The sequence below is a fragment of the Aricia agestis genome, chromosome 10, assembly GCF_905147365.1.
Source record: "Aricia agestis chromosome 10, ilAriAges1.1, whole genome shotgun sequence".
Classification (NCBI taxonomy): Eukaryota; Metazoa; Arthropoda; class Insecta; order Lepidoptera; family Lycaenidae; genus Aricia; species Aricia agestis.
In genome coordinates, this window is record NC_056415.1 from 2,658,885 (window position 1) to 2,676,278 (window position 17,394).

A 17,394-nucleotide genomic window follows, 5' to 3' on the forward strand; every position below is an offset into this window, starting at 1 on the left:
AATATTATAAACCTGAAGAGTATGTTTGCTTGAACGCGTCAATCTCAGGAACTACAGGTCCGATTTAAAAACTTATCTCAGTGTTAGATAGATCATTTATCGAGTGAGACTATAGGCTATATTATATTATCACGCTAAGACTAATACGACTGTAGAAACTCAGGAAAATCTGGGAAAAACGGGGGAAATATTTTTTATGGGAAAATGTACGGTTTCTGTAAAATTCCTAATATACGCGGGCGAAGCCGCGCGGGACATCTAGTGTGGTTATAATAATATCCTTGAATACAATGACGTCATCAAGGTGGCCGCCATTTTGTGTGAAATTCGTTACAAAAAATCTGAATAGAATGGCCTACGGCAGATGTTCGGTGAGGACACAGTAATATTACCCGCTATTACAACACGTTACACGACTGTCTAAAGGAAATCCTTCCTAATTTTATAAACTTTTATAATGTTTTAGAATTGTAACAGCTTGCCGTTAAAATAAATAATGTACTGTACTGTTACTGTATGTGCGCCGCAGACTCGATCACACAAAAAGTGTGCCGTCTGCGATCTCCCTAAATAGCATATTTTAGTACGCTAGCAGTAGGATGGTCAAACTGTACCTGTATAATATAGATGCTTGTACGATCATTTTCAACCTGTTGACTACCCCTGATATTACCCCAATGATGCGTTGTCCTTCCCTATTATCCCAAACCCATGTACTAAATTAAGACTGATTAGGCTGGGTTAAATTACAATTTAATGTCTTTTACCTACAGTAGTATAGTAGCTTATACCGACAGTGTTTTTTGAAAAAAAATATTATAATAATGCCATTTCTTGGAAATAAAGACTTACTTACCTACTTGTAAAGTACAGTCAAAGTTCGATAGCGAGTTGCAGAGCTTCGTAACACCAAAGCTAGAACCTTACATTTTTCTTTCGTGATTATAAAACTATCTTACACTTGGAACCCAACATTTTTCATAACAAATGTATCATCAGATTCGCTTTATGGCTTTAAGAGGGCGACTAACCCCAAAAATCAAACATCGTCCTTCTCTCTTCACACTCACGCCCGTCTTTCATATGCCAGGTGAAAAAGAACGACGCGGATTCATCGCCAAATTAGTTTTTTCTCAATAACTGGATAAATATACAACATTTTAAAAATCCGCTTGGTCGATCTCTCAATGATAGAATTTTATACAATGTGTTAAAATATTAACATAGTTCAATGGACGGTTATGGCAATAAATGAAAAATTCGTGAAATTTAGATGCATCTTTGTGATTTTTTTCTATCGAGAAAATTTTAAGATATCGTGTTTTTTTTTGCTCAGATCGAATTCTCGGAAATATAATGTAGTATCTAATTTTATTAAATGAATCAATTCTGGGCTTATTTTCAAGTATAAAAATAAATTATAAAATAGACACTTTAGTGTTAGTCGCCCCCTTAGGAGTGAACGAAAAGAAGAATGATAGACACAACTATATTCGTGGCAAGATGAAGTAATATATTTTGTCTTTCTGTCCCTAAGGTATTATATAATAGAAGCATGAATATCGTAAGTTCCATACGTAAATCTATCACACACTACGTATTTATTTTACTGAATTATTGAATGCAGTTTTTAGACAACACAAAGGAAACGGGCAAAGATTTCAACTTAGAAGTAAACTACTAGCTTACCTTTAAGACAGTCGCCTTCAAAAAAACCCATCTTGAAAATTCACGGTTGTATAGTCAGGCAATTTTTCAGACTGTGTCTCACCCATGATATTTAAAATCACCTTCTACATGTGGTTTCGGTAATGGCTAGCTCCTAACCACTGAGACCACAATTACTTGTAATGGGACTAAATTGCTTCAACAAGGCTTGTTGTTTGTTTAAGCTCATGTTTAAATATTATATAATGCTACTGTAATAAGGCAATCTAATATATAAAACTCTCGTGTCACAGTGTTTGTGCGGGAACTCCTCCAAAACGGCTCAACCGATTTTAATGAATCTTTGTATGTACGTACTACGAATAGGTTTTGTCTACATTTTATATAAAAAAAATAATAATCATTTAATTCAAGTAGGTATCCCAGACTCATATATACGTAAAATCAAAAATTACAAAAATTTACGACCATCATCTCAAAGTATGAAATTCTTTCTATCTCTGTTAGAAAGAATTTCATACTTTGAGATGATCATCTGTTAGCTACCACTTTCAAGATTTATTGCAAAATATAAAAATGTTGTTTGTCTTATCAAATGAAGCTATTCACAAAAAATTTGCTTGATAGTCATTAAAAAGAAAATTTGTTCTAGGGCCATATTATGTCATTTGTCATTTCCATACATTTTGATCGGAGATTCAATAAAGAAGCGATAAATAAAACGCCTTGGCTAGCTGCTCTGGCCCTTTAGCGTTTTCTTTGTCGTTTCTTTATAGAATCGAGGATAAACATTTTTGAAATTGACATCAGCGTTCGATGCTTAATGCTGTTAAGTCAATACCATATCTACATTTTGATCGGCACTTCTAAAATGAAGTGGAATAAGAGGAAACGCTAACACTGTTTTTCCATACAAACGTATAGGCCTGTTGGATATCTCTAGTGGCGCGGCGAGTGGCAGATTCAGGCAACACGTGGGTGTCAGAGTGCAATCAGCTGTGAAATACGGTTTACTAGTTAAAAATGAAAACACGTTGAAAACGTTAAAAAGCGCTCTGAATAAGAAAAATATGGGCGGTACGAGGTACTGTTGTGTTGTAGGGTGCAAAAATTCCCAATCTCGGATTCGTAAATTAACGTTTTATTCGTTTCTGAGACGGAATTGGGAAACGTATCGAAATCAACATGCCGATTATTAATCATGCTTAAATCTAAATCTCGCATGAATATTTATAAAATATCACGTGCAAGTTATTTTTAACATCATTGTTTTATATGTATAATAATATATTGTAATTGAAAAAACGATATAAATAAAATTATTGTCGGTTCAATATTTATTATTAACTCCTTCAATATTCACTTTCGTATTTATAATATTATCATACTAATATACTAATTACTGATATTACTAATAATATAATAAGTGCGAAAGTGTGTCTGTCTGTTACCTCTTAACGCCTAAACTGCTGAACAGATTTTGCTGAAATTTGGCATGGATAACTCCATAACATATTCTTAACAGTCCCGAAGAAGGACATAGACGGTGGCGTAATTATAAGATCCGGGGCCTGTGGCAAATGAATGGGGCTGTATCAGTAAAAATCGTCACGTTTATAATAAACAATAATATTATGTACTTAAAAATTTCTGCCCATTTGGGTCGGGGGCCCGTGGCATTTTGCCAGCCCTATATTTACACCACTGGTCATAGGATACTTTTTGTCTCGGGAAAATGTACGGTTCCCGAATCCCGCGCGGTTACTCCGTTGTGCAAGAGTTATGGTACAACGGAGTTACGGGCGTCACCTAGTAAATGCCCCGTACTCCGTTAATCCACTGACCATAAAACTTTGAAAGATCTTTAAGATAAAAAAAAAAAACGTCGAGCCATAGACTCACTCTTCCTGAAGATATTTAAAAAATTGAAGGAGGATAAGAGGACTACGTTACCTTGATTTACTGTATCTGCCTGTATCACAATACACGTGCCGGCGAAGGGTGAAGCGTGATGGCAATAGTTTATTCATTTAAGTTCCCTCTTAAGAAAACATGTTGGCTTGCAGCTCAACTAACGCCACTATTTAGCTTCCCGTGCGGTAAGCATGTCGAAAGGCATTTATTTTTGTGTAAATAATAACTTATATTATATCTTTAAATGAGCAATTCTTGAATATACATAGTCGGTCCCAAAGTTCTGTCATAAATTAAAATAATGATAATAACAAAAGTCCTTATCAGATTTTGATGAATTATATATCAATTTAAAGTACATGATATAAGGAATAAGGAATAAGGAATCAGAAAAACCTAAAATTATTCAAAATGTCCACTCTTATTTTGAACACAGGCCCTCAATCGCCGCGGCCAGTCATCTATCGCAGCACGCACCATATTCAAGTCGATTTCAGCGACTACTTTTCGTAACGATGCCTTCAGGGTCTCCAAATTTTTATGGGGTTTATTACAGACCTTCCCCTCTAAGACCTGCTAAATTTTATAGTCCAAAGCATTAAGGTCCGGGTTGGAGGACGCCCAATCCTCGTGTCTAATGAAGTCGATGTTTTGACGCTCAAACCAGGGCTTGTACCATGAAACTGTTTTGAGACTCAAACAATCGGACGAGAATGCCACCTCCTACTCTAACAAACGTGAAATGACGTTGTTAGAGCAGGACGCGGCATTCTCGTCCGATTGTTTGAGTCTCAAAACAGTTTCGTAGTAGGCCTACAGGATTGAGTGCTCTTGGCCTTGTGTGCCGGCGCAGAGTCCTGCTGGAACATGAATTGATGTCCGGAAAATAGCGTGGTGGGCAGGTCTTTGACAAGCTTATCCAAAACCGTATCTTGGTACACTTTTGCACTGGTTTTGACCCCTTTTTCACAACAATGAACCTCAATTGGGCCGTAATAGGACACTCCCAACCAGACCATATTACACGGTCAAGATGATGGCCATATTACACGGTCTGCAGAACTTTTTTTACTGCTTCTTCAGAGCTCTTAGCGTACACTCTATCATTTTGTTTGTTGTACTTCCCTTCAATATTGAATTTTTTTTCGTCCGTAATGAGGATATCACGGTGTCGGTTTTTCGCGTACCGCTTTAACAACTCCCGGGATCTTTTAAGCCTTATTGCTTTTAAACGATTACTAAGTAAGTGCCTACTATTTTTTTTTGGATGCTTGCAGACAAAGGTCTTTATTTAAAACCTTTTTTACTGTTTTTCTAGTGACACCCATCTGCAACGACATCAACTTTTGTTTTCGAACTGGATTTCTTACTATGCGGGCCTTGATAGCTTTGACCGCTGTTGATGTTCTTGCGGAGCGTGGCCGGTCAGTTCTTTTCTTGTCCTCAACACTGAAGACTTCATTGTACCTTTCAAAAGTACAATACACAAACATAACCTCAATTTTTTGAGCAACTTGAAAATGGTACTCGGCGTGTGCCCACAGCGATGCATCGCTAAAATAGCTATTCGGTTTTCTTTTAACGTCCACTCCACCGTGAAAAAGCGCGGTTATTATTATTTTTTGCTTTAAAATAATATTCAAATACTTATTCAAAAAGAGGATGCAATCATATTTTCATAAAATCATGTGCGAATTTTAAAAATTATGTGCCTGTGACAGAACTTTGGGACCGACTAGTTATATTTATACGAGCTTTTGCCCGCGGCTTCGCTCGCGTTAAGAAGTATTATTATATACAAATTTTCATCCCCTATTTTAACCCCTTGTAGGTGAAATCAAAATCCTTTCTTAGCGGATGCCTATGTCATAACATCTACCTACATGCCAAATTTCAGCCCGATCGGTCCAGTGGTTTGGGCTGTGCGTTGATAGATCACCATGTCAGTCAGTCACCTTTAAGTTTTATACTAGCTGTTTGACCGACCTTTGCTCGGTATTCAATAAAACACGAATAAAATGACATTTTCTAAAAATGATTCCTAGCTAGATCGATTTTTCGCCCCTGAAACCCGATCCCGAGATTCCAATATATATATATATATATATATATATATATATATATATATATTGGAATCTCGGAATCGGGTCCAACGATTTTCATGAATTTTTTTATATAGGGGGTTTCAGGGGCGAAAAATCGATCTAGCTAGGAATCATTTTTAGAAAATGTCTTTTTATTCGTGTTTTATCGATAAACTAAAAAATATGACTCTTTCTGATCTATTGGCAATTAATAATACTATTTTGTGAGCAACTAATTACTTTAACGATACAACAACAGCTAAAGCTATTCCAGCAGATAGCGTTGTTAAGTAACACGAAGTCAATGAGTGTTTGCTATACCGAGCAAAGCTCGGTCATCCAGGTACTATATTATAATATTACGATGATCGCGTGGACAGCGCAAGGAACTTCCATGCCTTTAAACGTTTTTGTCATAATTATTACTGGAAACAGTGTAACACAACAAATTCCAACATTAACTTAGATCTAGCTTAATAGTCATAATTAACATTAATTATTATTCCCGTGGTGCTTTCCCTTTAGTTCTTTGACTTTGGGTCATTGCAACTTTATGCTGTCTCCCGCTTTTTATGGGGAGGGAAAACTGTATACTTCCTACTCCTCCTATCTTCTTCTGATTAAATTCGTTGCGGGTCCCAAGACAGCTTTAGCATGTCCCTCGGGCTCCCTGAGATCATATCGAAGGGTTTTCGTGGTTGGATACCGCTGTCGATCCTGGCAACACAGGAGATACAGTGGTGGAAATGTGTGGTGGGTCAAAGCCCGTTTATATATTATAATATATCTTTATCTATAACTGGTCGCTGTGTCCCTAGCCTACCATTTTCTTTGTTGTTAAATTTTGAATACAGTCTTGTTCTAAATCATCTCCAGAACATAACTGCATTCATAACTCGATACGTAATTTTTCTTGTGGGTTAGTGCACGAATGCTTAACAGCGTCCAACTATCTTCTAGTCTTCTCTATCTCAGCGCCGACAGACAGCTGCAGTAGCACTGTCGGCGGCCGGCGCTGATTTGAAACGTACATTAGTTGCAAATGAACAAACATACAAAAACTCTATGTTTTGCGTTAGTAGAGTACTAGATGACGCCCGCAACTCCGAAATTCGTTAATCGCGCAGGAACCGTACATTTTTCCGAGATAAAAACTATCCCATGGCCTATCCCGGAACTCAAAGTGTCTGCATACCAAATTTCATCAAAATCGGTGCAGCGGTTTAAGCGCGAAGAGAGAGACAGGCACACTTTCAAATTTACAATATTAGTATAGATTATTATAGAAGTATGGATGTCCATACTGAATATTCAAGTTGAATTGAACCTTAGAATTGATTATTCAACCCTAAGGTCCACTTGGGCTAGAAGAAAAATTTATTACGTATCATCATGTCTCTCTCATTTTACATATTTCAGAAAGAGAAGGCTATTTTGACGAACGATTAGCACTGAACCGCTGTAGGCCCAATGTCACCGCCCGCGGCTATCACCTGCCCCGAGTTAAACGCCGAATATGTGTTAACGTGCTACATAAAGTACTATCATTAACGACTCGTTATAATTATGTTTCATGTCGTCCATTAGTTGTAAAGTTTAATGTTAATGTGTTATATGAACGGACAATTATTCAACAAATGTTAAATTCTGAAATAATAGATTGAGAATAGGTAATTATTATTTTAATTTATTAATTATTATTAACGATCAAAAATGTGTAAAAACGAAAAATTCGTAATCAAAATGTATAGGATTATATATACATTAGGCTTCGAAAGCGAAATGTCATTTAGCGATGACTTATGTCAATATAATAACGAATTTAAAAATAACGAATTTCGTCATCGTTTTTAACGAAAGATACTTTGTCTAAGGGGGCTGGTATGTTTTCATAATTTTTTGTAAATACGGAAAATTTCTTTTTTAAATGTCTATCTACCCACTTACACAAATGAAGGCACTTTCACAAGCGAGGGTGGTAATTGTTAATGACATATTTCAATTCGCCTAATCTATCGCTGTGCCTGACAACTATCTAAAGCACCGTCCTAGCCGTCGGCCAAAATTATTCGCACTGCCGACATCTCGGACTGTCGCGAGAGCTGAGTCCCCGCTGTACCGAGCACTAAACTTGCTCAACGCCCTTCTGTCGGCTAATCCTGAATGTGATGTGTTTGTTGATAAGTGGTTGGATGTGAAGAGAGCATGTGTAGGATTTTGTGAAAGTAAGTACGAAAGGGTTTCTTCTATTACTATTTAATCTAATTTGTTTATGTATTGTAACAATGTCATAATTAATTTTAAGTTTTAATTTTAAGTCAAGATTGTAGTTAATTATTGTAATTGGGGTAACCCGTTTTAATTAACTTTAATAAATAAATAAAAAAAAAATAAATAATCGCTTTGCTAATTATATATGGTGGTCAAAAAACGAAAGTCACTGTGGTAAATTAAAAAGGTTAAGTGACATGATGCACTGAATGTTAGATATAATTCTACAAGAATATTTTGTCACGTGGGCAAAATTCGGTCTGATGCTGCCATTTAGTGTCAATCAACGATACCAGCGCCCAGCGGCTTCGCTTTCATATCCCCAAAACATCCTTGCTAGTCTGCTAGAGTGTATAACCTTATAATATTTTTATGAATTTAATACAATAAAATAATTTTAATTCAAGTTTTTAAAATTTAAACAGCCACTAGATACTTATCTGAAATGCTTAATTCCCATTAAGACATAAATGTCTAATTTAAATTTCGGTGGGCATATCCATCTAGACAAAAATGTAATAAGTTATGCTTTAGCTAAAAATTACACTAAAATGTTAGATAACTCAGCATAATAAATATTTTAATTTTTATTTAGTAGGCAGGTGAAAACCCTGCCTACCTACAGGTGAATTTTTTGACATCGAGTCTTGTGTACTAACAGTATTTACATGATAACAGTTACCTATGTATTATCCTGTATAATTTGTGTTGTTACACACTGTATACGTTAGACGTAAATTATCTTTTAGGCCTCATAGGACGAACAAAATCATAATATTTTGAATGTCTATCTTAAAGCTTGGAAGCATTTAACACAAAATGGTCCTTAAGCCCCAATTTCACCAACGACTGTTTAAGTTAACGCTCGAATTAGTATCATGTTACCTCTTTCGTTTTTCTTATGAATGAAAGAGAAGACTTGACATTTTAACAAGCTGTTAGCACTAACAGACGTTGGTGAAATTGGGGCTTTAGCTGTAATAATTGGTAAATAAAATCAGCCAAGTGCGAGTTGGACTCGCGCATGAAGAGTTCCGTACCAGTACCTATAGAGCAAAAATGGGTAAAAAATGTGTTTTTTTTTGTATTTATTTTAGTATTTGTTATTATAGCGGCAACAAATACACAATGTGTTAAAATTTCAGAAATCTAGCTATAGCCGTTCTTGAGATACAGCCTGAAGACAGACAGACGGACAGACAGACATCGAAGTCTTAGTAATAGGGTCCCGTTTTTTCCCTTTGGGTACGGAACCCTAAAAACGAATCATTAAAATGAAAAGAAAGAGCAAATTAATAATTTAAAAAAATATATTTTTTGTACCTACTTATTTTAACCTTTTATTAAGAAAATTAAAATTATTTTAATATCTTAATTTGTTTTCATTTTTAATTTGTTTGGGTGACATTCGTGTAATAATCCAATTTTCTTTGCAACATGCAAGTTCCGTTTCCGTTATCTCATAATGACGAGCAATTATCACAAACATTGTGAATTGGTTTCTGGGAATTGCCGAAACTGCATCGTACGGCATCGCTCGAGTGCGCGACACTCCCCAACGTGACTCATCATATTTCACTCCATTTGTACTAATTTTAGGTTGGGTTGCACCAACCACCACCAACTTTAACTATAAATGTAACTTTAACTACAATGCAAAATGTCAAATCTTTGGTTAACTTAAAAATGGACGCCATCAAGAAGCCATATTTAACCACAACCATAGAGATCGACAAGGCTTTAAATGCACGTGGCAAAAAAGGAACTAACGCTGTCATCATAAAAAACGCCATTTTTGACAGTTCTCCTTTACCAGCAGCGCCCCCGCCCACATTCATTTATAACCTTGTTGGACCAGCTGTCATCTGTCAATTTCTCCGGTCAAAGTTAAGGTTAAAGTTAAAGTTAAATTTAGCCTTAACTATAACCATAACTTTAACCTTAATTTTAACTTTAACCACGCCTCTGGTGCAACCCAACCTTATATATACTACTGAAAAATATTAGAAGTCACTTATTATAAGTGCGAAAGTGGGTCTGTTTATTTATCTGTTTCCGCTACACGTTTAAACGATGGAATCGATTTAGATTAAACTAGATGACGCCCGCAACTCCGTTGCGCCGAAACTCGTTTATCGTGCGGGAACCGAACATTTTTCTAGGACCAAAAGTATACTACGTCCCTTCCCGGGACTTAAAGTACCTCCATGCCATTGGATATGCCAATCGGTTCAGCGGTTTGGGCGTGAAGAGGTAACAGACAGACAGACACACTTTCGCATTTATAATATTATTAGTGTATTAGTATATAGTATAGTATATAGTATAAGTATGGAAGTATGGATTTGATATTTTAAAGAACGGGAAAGGACATATTAGGACTGTTTTTGTCGCGGAAATAGGTACGGTCCCCGTGCGATACTCGAATTTCTGGACGGAGTTGCAGACGTCTTCTAGTATTATTATAATATTTTTTTAAATTTAGAACTTCAGTGCAGTGTACTCATATTTTGAAATGGATAAAAATTAAAAATGTTAAACTCGTGTGACGACTGATGTTAGAGTTAAGACAGAAGTACCTACCGCTGGCACGGCGAAGGAGAGGAAATCGTTTCCTCGACCTCGACTCGGTGGCGAAAATTGCTGCTGTTTCGTTTTTAGGGCTCCGTACCCAAACGGTAAAAGCGGAACTCTATTACTGAGACTTCGATGTGCATACATCGTCTGTTTGTCTGTCTCCAGGCTGTAACTCAAGCACCGCTATAGCTAGACTTCTGAAATTTTCACAGATTGTGATTTGTGTATTACTGGTGCCGCTATAATAACAAATACTAAAAGCAAAATAAAATTAATATGTAGGGGGGGCGCGAGTCCAATTCGCACTTGGCCGATTATTACTTGAGTGTCCGAAGGGCAACCTATTTTTTTTAATAGCAAATGTCCAATAATGCTTCGTATTAGCAATATTTCCGTGAAAACGCGAGCAATAGAAATTTTCTTAACGATTTCTAGAAACCTGGTTTGTACTCGTGTCGTACAAATGCGAGTGATTTTGAATAGACCCCTTAATGGTTCTACGAAATCTCGAAGAGACAATCGCGATGCAATTATATAGAGTCCTGGATGGGGGATTTTACTATAATACTTATAGTTAAAGTGAAGTTAAAAAAATATTGCGCGAAATATAGAGCTAAAGTAGACATGAACGAAAAATGACGAAGATCTTGTTTAGATAATGAATATTTCCGCCATTTACACTGTTATATATCTTATAAAATATGTGGTATTTAACAGTATATGCATTAAAAGTTTTTAGTTACGTAAATCAAAACTTGCTTTTAAGGTTTTACAAGACGTGCATAGTATAGTAAAGGTATAATGCTGGAATGAGCAACTTGTCATAGCATTGTCGCCCTGGATCTTCTGAAGCTATTGTTTCATCCATGAGAGAGTAAGTTATGTCTTATCCTTCTGGGATCCAGGTCTATAAGGCCTAAGTATCAAAGGGGTTGATGTCATGAAACATTAAAAAAATAAAACGATAAGGGTGGAAAACATCGATTACGAAATATATCAATTGAGAACGAAGCAATAAAAGAATACGCGCGTGAAACGGAACGTTATCAAAAATAAAAAAGGTTGCAACGTGCAAACCACGTTCTTGCATCGCACCGCGCCAATTTCATTGCTACAAAAGTGCGTAATATCGATTACCGGCTCCCTTACCCCATTCGCCGTCTCGCTCGCACGACGCACCGTAACGCATCGGAGCTATAAAAGCATAAGTGAAATACAAGTGCAAGCGTAAACTTTGCGCGCAACGCACAAACTTCATTTTCCTAGCTCTTCGCGACTTGAGACCTTCTCGCTCGGCACCTTCGCCCTCGCGGTCGCCATGACGACGGATCTGTCACACGCACAGAACATAAAACGCGAGGCATTGATTTTTTCCCCGCTTCCTCTTTACTTTTACGCGTGTTGAACGACTTTTTGCCTGGATTTTTATTTTAAAAGCGCGAGTTTCGGCGCTCGCTTCGAGTGTCGGGGCATTATCTTAATGTTCTAAATGTGCAAATATGCTGGCCGATTTTTCTCGTCGAATGCTACTGGTGTTAAAAGTTTTTACATTACATTAAGGATTACATTTAAGATATTAAATGGGGATGAAAAATATTTTGCCTTAAAATATTCCTTCATGTTCGAAATTCGAATGGTAATAATTAGACGACCATTTTCTTCGATGCCATATTAAATGGTTGAAAATGGAAAATTAAAATTTCGAATTTTACTTTTTTAAATAAAAGGCTTCACTTCGTCTTAAGGTAGCTCGTAAGTCGTAATTCGTAAATAAGGCTGTATTAGACGGGTAAGGGATAATTTGTTAAGGTAGGCCCGGAGCCCGGGGCGCCCGCAGATGTGGCGAGTCACCCTCCTGGGCCCGCGGATTGTGATATCGGAGGAAAATTATATTGAAAACGTTATTCCATATTCATGATTTACTTTCACGTTGTAAGATATTCGCTGTTGATTGGATATAATAAGGAAAATGCTCATTGCTTCCATCAATTCATTGCATTTTTCTTACGTCTAATCGGTGTGTAAAAAATTTAGTAATTAGTAATTACACATGTGTAATTACTAAATTTTTTACAAACCGATATTATATACTATGTAACATTTGACTGGTTCTCTCTCACATACACACTTAAAAGTTCCACAAATACCCTTTGGTATGAAGTCAGTTCTTACGCGATTTTTTTTTCGGAAAGAAGAATTTCGGTGCAACAAACTTGTGGGCAACTTTTAAATATTCTAATCAATTTTTTAGGCTATTTCTAAGTCTGCTTCTAATAAGACTCAGTCCCTGAATAACTAGCATGAGCAGTAACTACATTTTCACTGAGATTTTACTTGGCGTCTTTTCTATTAGCATTCTTTAGTAGTTAGATAGTATGATACGGCGCAGTGATATTTTTATGAGTGTAAGTCACTTTATGAAATTTTCCACCCCCTAGGACGCTGCCGCCCCTAGGCCGAAGCCTATACGGCCTATTAATAAATCCAGATCAGATATAATAGAAATACTATAAGAAGAAAACACGGAGTTAAATAAGTATATCATATTATAATATTATGTACTAGATTCACGAGTCACGACACGTCTGTATCTGGCGTCATTCCAATATTTCCATTTTGAGTCACACCGGAAAAGCCGGAAAACTAGACGTTCCGAGAAAAGTGCGTGGGATTATGACGAGAAAGCCTGAATCATTAATTAAATGGTTTTCTATCGCTTCGTAAATTATTTCTCTTGATAAATATTTTGTACAGTACTCCCAAATTAATAATGCGCATGGGAATCTTCGCTCATTGTCGTAATCACGAAAACACCCGAATCTATGAAACGTAAGAGCCCCAAACAATGCACTTGCATTCTGCACCTTGTTCAAAGGAAATAGATGTAATTAACATTCCGCTGTCGCCGGTCCGTCAATAAGTGCTTAACTCACCGGGAAGCCATCGCGGCGTTACCATGGTAACGTCCAAGCAGCGTCAGACGCCTCTACGTCGCTGCAAAGCGCTGTTTTTCTTAAAGATAAGTTTAAAACAGCGCTTGCAGCGACGTCTTCCGACGCTCGGGAAATACGACCGATGCCGAAAAATTGTCAAAATTTCTATACGCATTATCAGTTTGGGAGCACTGTACTAACTAGATGACGTCCGCAACCCCGTTGCGCGGTGCGCCAATTCACGTGTATCGCGCGGGAACCGTACATATTTCCGGGCTAAAAAGTACATGGACACTCATAGTATCAGAAAAACTGCAAGTACGTTGCCGGCCTTTTAAGAGGGAATAGGGTAATAGGGGAGGGTAGGGAAGGGAAGAGAATAGGGGAGGGTAGGGAAAGGAAAGGAATAGGTTCCGGCCGGTAACACCGAGTGTGAACCAATCAGTGAGGCCCATTCACTGCAGGACTGCCGTGCAGTCCTGCCGTGCAGTCCTGCCGTGAATGGGCCCTTTTAGGGGATTGGGCCTCCGGTAAACCCACTCACTCGGCGAAACACAGCGCAAGCGCTGTTTCACGCCGGTTTTCTGTGAGAACGTGGTATTTCTCCGGTCGAGCCGGCCCATTCGTGCCGAAGTATGGCTCTCCCACGTATTGTATCTCCATACCTGGGCAAAATCGGTTCAACGGTTTGGGCGTGAAGAGGTAACACTTTCGCAATTAAAATATTAGTATTGATTACAATTATTATGCTTGGATCTATGCTCACCATAATTCGGTAGATATTAAATGCAAATTACTTACGGATTACGTTTTGATTGGCAATTCTTTAAAGAAGCGATAATGATTAAAGAAAACGTCTTGGCTAGAGGGCCAGTACTAATAAGGTAAACTATGCCGGGTAATTTTAGATTGACGTAAAGGAAGAGCGCATTTATTGGTACTTATTTTATTTAAAAATTGTACAATGTATCAAAATAGTTTACACACACGTCACATGGTTTTTACATTATTTTTTTAAGTTTTAACTATAGCATACGAGCTTTTTAATTTTATTAAAATATTTTTATTACTTATTCGAAATTAAATATAGTAAGTTTAGATAAAGATTTTCTTGAAATTCGTTTTTTTTAATAAGTAGAAGAAAACTAAAGTAATAAACAATTGAAAGATTTTAAAACTTAAAAATATTTTACAATTAAGTACAGTAATTTACTATTAAATAATAATATTTTTACTATATACATTATAATACTTTCATCGATGAGATTACTATGAATTTATTCTATTACAGCATACAAAAATATCACACTAGCATTCAAACATAAGCAAATAACTTCAAATATTAGGTCATGTAGAAATTATAAAAGGCAGTGTTTCAACTTAAATTAATAATTAATAAAAACTCAATCTAAACACAACCACAATAAACTTACAACGCCTAGCGACATCTAGCGTCCAATAGCGGAACTTTTTTCTCACAATTTTCAGAATCACATAAATTTTTAGTTATTATTTATTATCGTACATTGACAACAACTGGGGATCCAAAATATGTCCGTGTAAAGGTTCTGTCCACTGGACTCGAGCGCCACCAAGCGTTTCTGGATGTACTTCTGTTCGCAGCGAGAACTGTAGCCGGCAGGCACGGTGCAGATTCCACTGCACTCCGTCGATCTACAGATATTATTTGAAAGGTAAATAACAGTCAACAGAATATTTAATTTTAACATAGCCTACTTAAGAGAACAATTTGTAAGAAGCTATTCTGTAAGTTACGCCTATAGATGGCGTTACTTACAGAATATGTGGTGATGTGAGACCTTTTGCGCCGTAAACTACCGTACTTAAAAAATTTTTTTGTTGTTTTTTTTTCTTCAAAACACACAAGCTACTTGGAGTAATAATATTAGCAGTATCTTAAGGAATTACGAATATTTTTTTGCATGTAGAATAAATATAGTCAAAGAAAGAAAAACAGAGCCAGTGAATAATTATTATATTATCCACGCAATTCGTACCGCCCAAATATTATTTACTGATTTGTTTTACATTACTTCTTAGTTTACCTATAAAGTCTCTTTCGTTTTAAGTAGTTAAATCTGTATGTCATCTTAATAATTGTGGTGAGTCATAAATCATAATCATGCGACATCTTGCTGTATAATTTACTGGTCATCTCACGTTTTTGCCTACAAAGTACTCACGCGCAGATCTCGGCGCGCACGAGCTGCGTCATGTTGTCGGGCATGTTGACGACGAACTTCCAGCTGCCGCGGTTGTTGAGTGCGGCGCGCGGCGTGATGTACTGAGTGCGTACGCGGCACAGCTCTTCCGCGTTGTCAGCAAGCTGCCGCCGCGGACGTTCGGCTGATGCGTCTTCACTGAAAAAAGTTTTTTTTATACTTAATAAAATTATTTATCGGACAAGCGGAAAATATTACGAAAGTAAGTAACTAATAATGTAAAGATTAGAGAAAAATCTGAAATTTTGTTGCATAGGTCGTGTTTCCTACAAGACTGTTTTATACCCAGATTAGAACTTAAACTAAAACGTTTCAATCACGAGACAGCTGTTACCCCCTTCCTCCTTCTCCCTTAATCATGGACATTTATTTATTATATATTTATACTGAACTAAGAGTTACTGCTGGTATAATTTTGATAAATTTTTCGCATAAACCTTTCTTGAAAATTAAACACCCTTTAAGTTCTATAAAAACAACAACTACTTATAATATACGCATTAAAAAGCTAAAATCGTATATACAAAAGAGCGCGTGTGCCGGGCACACGTGTCAGAAGGTTCTTTTCGCCGGGTTAGTTCCCAGACCGGTGGTAGGCATAATGTAGATCAACGTTCTGAAAGTATTTTCTTAAAATCTATTCAGAAATAAAAACAATTTTTAGTTTTATTTTTTATGATACTTTGTCAAAATCGTCGCCTTAGTCCGTGACGGTATCGCCATGACGCGACCTTGACATTTTACTCTCAATGCGCCTAAAGAAGTTTCACTTCAAAAAACTTACTTAGCCAACCCCAAAGCTATCCGTAGTGCCTCAGCTCCAGTTAGAGTTCGTTTCGCCGACTCTTTGACTAACTCGGCGTTCCGGCGTCGCCGCTTCAGCGTCCGAGTTGGGAACGTGATAGAACGTTGAATTGTGACGTCAGTGCCAGAGTGGGACGGCGATATGTATCTGTCAAAATAAAAGTTTCAATGTTTTTTTTTAAATACGTTTTAAAATTTTTATTGCAAAAATAGCGCAGCTAGCAGGTTTTAAGCTAAACATTTTCATTTGTAACTATCTATAATTCACTCATATTATAATTTATATTTTTTGTAGAAACGTGTAATGACTGTATGTCAAATATAGGCTTGTATTGTCAAAGAAATTAAGTCGTAGGCAGATGGCCAAGCTGCATCATTTGGTCGGGTTATGTCAATTCAACGTTGGTCGTGATCTGTCGGTTGGGTTAGACATAACGCGACCAAAGAACTTAGGACCGTGATCTTCATATGAATAAAGTTCTCTGATATTTCAATCAAGTATCAGATAAGTTGATTCCTAGGCAGATGGGGGACCTAAGTAGTTTGGTCGCGTTACGTCAAACCCAGCCGACAGATCATAACTATTATCAAACCCAGCCGACAGATCACAATTATTAACATTAGATTACATATATTATCTATACGTGGGAGAGCCATGCTTCGGCACGAATGGGCCGGCTCGACCGGATAAATACCACGTTCTCACAGAAAACCGGCGTGAAACAGCGCTTGCGCTGTGTTTCGCCGAGTGAGTGAGTTTACCGGAGGCCCAATCCCCTAACCCCTACCCTATTCCCTTCCCTACCCTCAACTATTCCCTTCCCTTCCCTTCCCTACCCTCCCCTATTACCCTATTCCCTATTAAAAGGCCGGCAACGCACTTGCAGCTCTTCTGATGCT

The 17,394-nt window shown here is 37.1% G+C and overlaps 1 protein-coding gene across 2 annotated transcripts in view; it reads right to left on the minus strand.

The window, feature by feature from the left end:
• Positions 1-14,738: 14,738 nt before the first annotated feature.
• LOC121731332 (protein spaetzle 5) overlaps positions 14,739-17,394 on the minus strand; it is a 29,414-nt gene continuing 26,758 nt past the window's right edge. For both annotated transcript variants that reach the window (XM_042120727.1, XM_042120726.1), the window contains 3 exons: positions 16,475-16,642; positions 15,652-15,828; positions 14,739-15,121 (listed from right to left, as the gene is read on the minus strand). In XM_042120727.1, the coding sequence (XP_041976661.1) occupies positions 14,950-15,121; positions 15,652-15,828; positions 16,475-16,642 (517 nt within the window). In that variant the 3' untranslated portion in view covers positions 14,739-14,949. The remainder of the gene's footprint in view (positions 15,122-15,651; positions 15,829-16,474; positions 16,643-17,394) is intronic.